This window comes from Zingiber officinale, chromosome 1A, assembly GCF_018446385.1.
Source record: "Zingiber officinale cultivar Zhangliang chromosome 1A, Zo_v1.1, whole genome shotgun sequence".
In the NCBI taxonomy this organism is placed as follows: domain Eukaryota; kingdom Viridiplantae; phylum Streptophyta; class Magnoliopsida; order Zingiberales; family Zingiberaceae; genus Zingiber; species Zingiber officinale.
This window is the reverse complement of record NC_055987.1, coordinates 44,108,635-44,114,634: the sequence shown is the minus strand read 5'-3', so window position 1 is coordinate 44,114,634 and position 6,000 is coordinate 44,108,635. Positions and strand designations below refer to the sequence as shown.

Sequence of the window (6,000 nt, the reverse complement as noted above, 5' to 3'; positions counted from 1 at the left end):
ACTGATCCGGGCGCCCCGGACTGTTCCAGGCGCCCCGGCTGGGAAAGTCAACCATGTTGACTTTTTTCAGCCTAGGTCTTCTGCTTCGGCTCCGTTCGCTTCAGTGCAAGTCTTCCGCTCGCTTGAGTGATCTCTGCCATCCGGAATAAGGCTCACATGAACCCAACTTCCAGTCTTCTCGAGCAAGCTTCCACTCCGGCTTCTCGTCTCTCGGAATCGCCGCGTGCTTCCTTCTTGTTCGCCAGCGTACTCATCCGCAGTCTTCGTCCCTCGGTCGCACCTCGTGCTGACCTTCTCGCTAGCTGTGTCTCTTGCTCCTCGAGTAGTCTTCCGCTCCGGCTTCTCGTCCCTCAGAACCACTCACGCTTCCTTCTCGTCCGTCGTGTACTCTTCCGCAGCGCCTCATCCCTCGGACGCACCGCGTGCCATCCTTCTCGCTAGCTGCGTCTTCCGCTCGACTACCTGTGCTCCTAAGCTCCTGCACACTTAGACACAAGGTTAAAAACACACAGGACCTAACTTAACTTGTTGATCACACCAAAACAACCTTGGGGTTCCAAAACCTACAATCAAAACAATGCCTTTCTCGGCCGAGTGTGCATTAATCTGTTCATGTAACTCAAATTCAAAAAAAAGTTCATCTAATTTAATTAATGACAAATCATTAGATACTTTGCAGGCGTCTACCATTGATGCCCACAATGTATTCATCGGAAATGCATTTAGTGCTTACCTGATTACGTCTCAATTCTCCACCTTCTGTCCGATTCGATGATGACCGTTCAGCAGATCTTGAATACGTGATTGAAGTTGGCTAGCTGTCTCACCTTCCTGCATTTTTATGTTATATAACTTATTTAAAATCAGATCTCTTTTACTTACTTTAGTATCAAAAGTCTCTTCATGCAGCTCGATCAGTTTTTCCCACAGCTTTTTCGCACTTGAGAATGGGCCGACTCTGTTCAGTTCTTCTTTTGTCAAGCCGCATTGTAGGGTGCAGGTTGCTTTGGCGTCGGCTTCAACTTTCTTCATTAAACTAGCGCCCCAGTTCACACATGAAACTGGCTTTCCAGTGTCATCTCGTGGAAGCTCAAGACCAATTTGAATATTAATCCACATCTCGACTTGCGTCTTGAGGTGGTATTCCATCCGACTCTTCCAGTAGCCAAAATCCTCGTTGGAGAAAAGAGGCGAGCAGGCTATGCTGTAGCCTTCTTGATGGGCTATTAAGGATCTAGTACGCACAAAGAAATAAGAAAACTCGTTCCAAGACTTGGTCTTGGATTAATAGTATGAGATTAAGGAAAAATATGCGAACTCGAGTGGTGTTGCATCAGCTTCGAGAGAAAATTTCAATTGTGATAAAATAGATCAGAAGACAACAATTTTACTAATTCCGATCGACTCCAAAAAATAACAAATTACCACGAAAAAAAAAGCTTGAATGGTGATTTCACCGATTCGAAGCGACCCCGCTCTGATACCAATTGTAGGATCAATGGCGCTAGAGGGGGGGGTGAATAGCGCTCGTGGCTAATTTGTTCGTTAGAGTAAAACACGCAGCGGAAAAGTAGATAACACAAACACCAATGATTTTTACTTGGTTCGGAGCCTGTGGCGACTCTTACTCCAAGGTCCACACTCGTTGAGTGTTTATTTTGGGCAATCACTATCAATTCAGAAAATTACAATTTGAAATACAAGATTAAAGTAATAACAGAAAATTATATCGACAACAAAAATCAGTAAATTTGAAGCCTCTGGTTGTCGGAGTTGAGTTACAGCTTTATCGGGTCATTCTTTTAGCAACACACAGAAGTAGGATCACAATTTTGAGTGTTGTCTTTACTGCTGGTCGAATTAGGCTTATATTGCCTATTGAGGGCACCTCCAATCCCGCCGAATCCGTAACGTTGATAAGCTCCTGCATCTTCGCTGCTTATCCGCCCGAGGGCGCCTCCAAGCACCATGGAGGGCGCTCTCCATCAAGCATCCAAGGTACCTCTAAGCTCCATAGAGGGCACCCTCGCGTCTTGTTGCGGGGCTGTTGACCAAGTCACCTGAGGCGCTTCCAAGCTCCATGGAGGGCATCTCAGGACTGTTCATCCGAGGCTTTCTTATGCAATTTCCGTTCTGCAAGGCATGCTAGTCTACAAACAAAGTATACAATGCAAAACAAAGTTAGCACAATAAAATAAGGCAAATAAAAGTAATTTTGACAGTTTCCGGACTGTTTGGTTCTGATTTCAGATTTCACCTCCGGAAACCCTAGGTCGAACCGACACCTACTATTCCCTCACCGGGGAACGCGCCCTCACCTACTCTACTCAAGAGAGTTTACCTGTTTGCCAATTTGATCCTCCAGATCAGCTGGACTTTTGCTCAGCGTCCAAATCTCCAGAACTTTCTGCTGGACATTCACTCCACAACTCATCAAGTCTTCCACCCAATTCGTGACACCAGGATTTCAACCTAGAGTCTCTGACTCTAGGATTTTTGCCTGAAGCCTTCGACTCACCAAGACTTTTCACCTAGGGTTACCACCCCCTAGGACCTAGGGTTACCGCTCCCTAGGGTTTTCCAACTGCCTAACCGCAGCTAGGACTTTTGCCTAAGTACACTTAGGACTTTCCTGCAATCTCATTCAAACTCGTTAGATCACAAATAACCTTAACTTTGAACCCTTTGTTGGTGCAATATTCCCTAGGTCAATGTTGACCTGGTTGACTGAGCTTGAATTGGTTCAAGCTCGAGTCTTGATGTTTGGGTTTCAATGTTTGACAATACATGAAGACAAGACATAAAGATTGCAGGTGCAATTGTTCATGTGGTGAGATTGCAAAGGAAAGTCAAGTAGGTCGTGATTGACTGGATACTTGACAGGGAAGTCCTGGTGAGTGAAGCCAGGCAGACGGAAAGTCCTAGTGAGTGAAGCTATGCAGAAGAGAAATCCTGGTGAGTGAAGCCAGGTGAAAGACCTAGTGAGTGAAGCTAGGCAGAAGAGAAATCCTGGTGAGTGAAGCCAGGTAAAAGACCTAGTGAGTGAAGCTAGGCAGAAGAGAAGTCCTGGTGAGTGAAGCCAGGTGAAAGACCTAGTGAGTGAAGCTAGGCAGAAGAGAAGTCCTGGTGAGTGAAGCCAGGTGAAAGACCTAGTGAGTGAAGCTAGGCAGAAGAGAAGTCCTGGTGAGTGAAGCTAGGTAGATGGGAAGTCCTCGTGAGGCAAGCCAGGCAGATGTGAAAGACCTAGTGAGTGAAGCTAGGCAGAAAGGAAGTCCTGGTGAGTAAAGCCAGGCAAGGAAATCCAGATGGATCAAGGGTTATCGGACATCTGGTGTTGGGAAGTCTAAGTAGGTCAAAGGGATTGATCGGATACTTGGCACGAGGAAATTCAGATGGGTCAAGGTTGACCAGACATCTGGTGGAAGTCCAAGTGGGTCAAAGGGATTGACCGGACGCTTGGTAAGGGAGTCCTAGTAGGTCAAGGGTGACCAGATGCTAGGCATGATGTACCAACAGGTCATGGTTGACCGGATGTTGGTTTGAGGGACGTTTGGACTTGATTTGACAAGTCTTACCTGGGATGGATCGATCAATCGATCGATTGGCTCATGTCTAATCGATCGGTCGATCAATTGGGAGAGTCCCCGTGACAAGCCTTCTCCCAATCGATCGGTGGATCGATTGGGGAGAAGTGTCGTGCGAACAAAAAGCCTCCTAATCGATCAGTGGATCGATTGGGAGCCTCCAATCGATCAGTGGATCGATTGGGGGTCGCGATTCTGCGCGATAAAGGCTGGATCGATCAGCCGATCGATCCAGGCAATTCCTGAGAGAACAAAGGCGCTCTGGATCGATCGGCTGATCGATCCAAAGCCTTCCCGATCGATTGGGGCAATCCAATCGATCGGGATCCGACCGTTGGCGTTGTATTTAGCTACTGGCGAGCTGTTCTCTCGGAAGAACTTCCACGACCTTCTTCTCCAGTGAGCACAGATCTTCATAGAGCTTCTCCACAGAGTTCTCATCGCCAGTTCTTGAAGTTCTTGGAGGGTCTACCAAGTCAAGAGGCGGATCTACAACAAGAAGAAGAAATCTAGGGTTAGGATTTTTCTTGTGCAAACTTGTAAGCTTTTGCTTATATTTTGTTCCCTTTCCCTTTCTTCTTGTAGTGTGAACTTGTAGGGCTTCTCCACCTTTGGTAGTTACCATAAAGGAGTGTTTTATTAGTGGAGGGTGCGTGAGTGTGTGGATCCTTGGATTAGTCACCTTTTGTGAGGTGGATACCAAGTAAATCCTCTTGTTAGCGTTGTGTATTTTGTTTATTTGTATTTTCCACTTCATATCTTGAAGAAACAAGCAACGAAGAGCACGACGAGCACACCGAGCTATTCACCCCCCCTCTAGCTACATAATCGGTCCCAACAAGTGGTATCAGAGTCCGGACTACCAGAAGGTTTAACCGTCGACTGTGCACAGGAGCTATGGTCTGATTGAGCCATGTGGATAGAATATTGACCTCGAACAAAGAAAGTGGGGGCTCCTATGTTTGGATCAAGAGGACCAGACACCAGGCAGGAAGTCCTAGTTGCGACTAGGCAATGAAGTCCTAGTAGGTCAGGTGGACCGAGGGGTAGGAAAACCCGGTGGGTTAAGGATCGGACATGGGAAACCTATGCTCCTTTTGAGGGGGGGGATTGTTGGGGTTGCAAGGTTGCAAACATAGTCCCATATTGAAAATACATGGGAAAGATCATGGGTTTATAAGAGAAAAAGATATCTCCATTGGCATGAGGCCTCTTGGGGAGAGCCCAAGAGCAAAGCCATGAGGGTTTAGGCCCAAAGTGGACAATATCATGCTATTGTGGAGATATCTAAATTCTTTTCGATCCTACAATTGGTATCAGAGTGAGGCCGCTCTTCACCGGAATCATCGCCAGAAGGGGCAAAGAGCTAGAGGGTGTAGAAGTTGGAGCAAATTCTATCAAGTCAAAGACTTCATCATCAAGCTCAACTTCAAATGGAATTCCAAGATGGTCTTGGATTCGACACAAGGGTGCCTTCACCATTCACAATGATGAGCTTCGATCTTTGGAGATCAAGGATCGAGAATTTCTTGATGGTGGAGATAGAGCAATGGTTTTCTCTAATGGAAGGCTTCGAAGCTCCAAAGAATTCAAGGGGCAAAATTCTCAAGAGGAGCAAGTGGAGTCAAGACCAAATTCAAAGATGTGAGGCCAATGACAAAGTGACCAAGCTTTTGGTCAATTTATTGTCGAGCAACATTTTGGAGTAAATTGGAGATTTTGAAGATGCCAAAGAGCTATGGAGTAAATTGGCAAAGATTCATGAGATTCCCTCCATTGTACCAATCCAAGAAAAATTCAAAAAGGGTGACTCATTAGAGCAAGACTAAGAGGAGGAAAATTCCGAAGGTGAGAGATGCTCATCTTCCGAAGAAGAAGTCCAAGAAGCCTCATCTTCAAAGGAATGCAATGAAGAGGGCAAGGAGAGGGCATACTCCTTGTTCCATACACAAGACGAAGATGAAGAAGCCTCCATCTCTAGGATTGAGGGGGAGCAATTTTCGATGACACCGGATCAAGAAGAAGGAGAAGTCTCCACATCCGGGTCAAGAGAAGAAGAGGATGAAGAAGCTTCCTCCTCCACAAGTCGAGTCGAATCTATTGGAGGAGTATCATTATCGGATCAAGAGGAAGCCTCTACCTCCGGATCAAAAGGAGAAGATGCCATCCCTACACATGAAGGTATAAATGTTTCAAATAAAAATAAAAATCATATCATATGTTTTGAGTGTAGGGAGCATGGACATTATAAGAGCAAATGCCCTAAATTGGCCAAGAAAAAGAGCCAAGTGACACCAAAGGGCAAGGAGAAGTCCAAGGAGACCGCCTCCACAACAAAGAAGAGCAAGGAGCACATTGTGTGCTTCTCTTGCAATCAAAAGGGACATTATAGGAGCCAGTGTCCCAAGGGGAAGAA

The 6,000-nt window shown here is 46.1% G+C and overlaps 1 protein-coding gene across 1 annotated transcript; it reads right to left on the bottom strand.

The window, feature by feature from the left end:
• Nucleotides 1–744: 744 nt before the first annotated feature.
• Nucleotides 745–1,119, bottom strand: LOC121997741. The gene is made up of 2 exons (XM_042552349.1): nt 883–1,119; nt 745–831 (listed from the first exon to the last, which is right to left on the bottom strand). Exons 1-2 carry the CDS (start codon nt 1,117–1,119, stop codon nt 745–747), a joined length of 324 nt encoding a protein of 107 aa, XP_042408283.1.
• Between the last annotated feature and the right edge of the window lie 4,881 nt (nt 1,120–6,000).

Coding starts and splice junctions, on each gene's coding strand:
- LOC121997741 (XM_042552349.1), bottom strand. CDS start 1,119: ATGTGGATTAATATTCAAATTGGTCTTGAGCTTCCACGAGATGACACT. Junction 832..882: donor AAGAGACTTTTGATACTAAA/GTAAGTAAAAGA, acceptor ATAAAAATGCAG/GAAGGTGAGACAGCTAGCCA.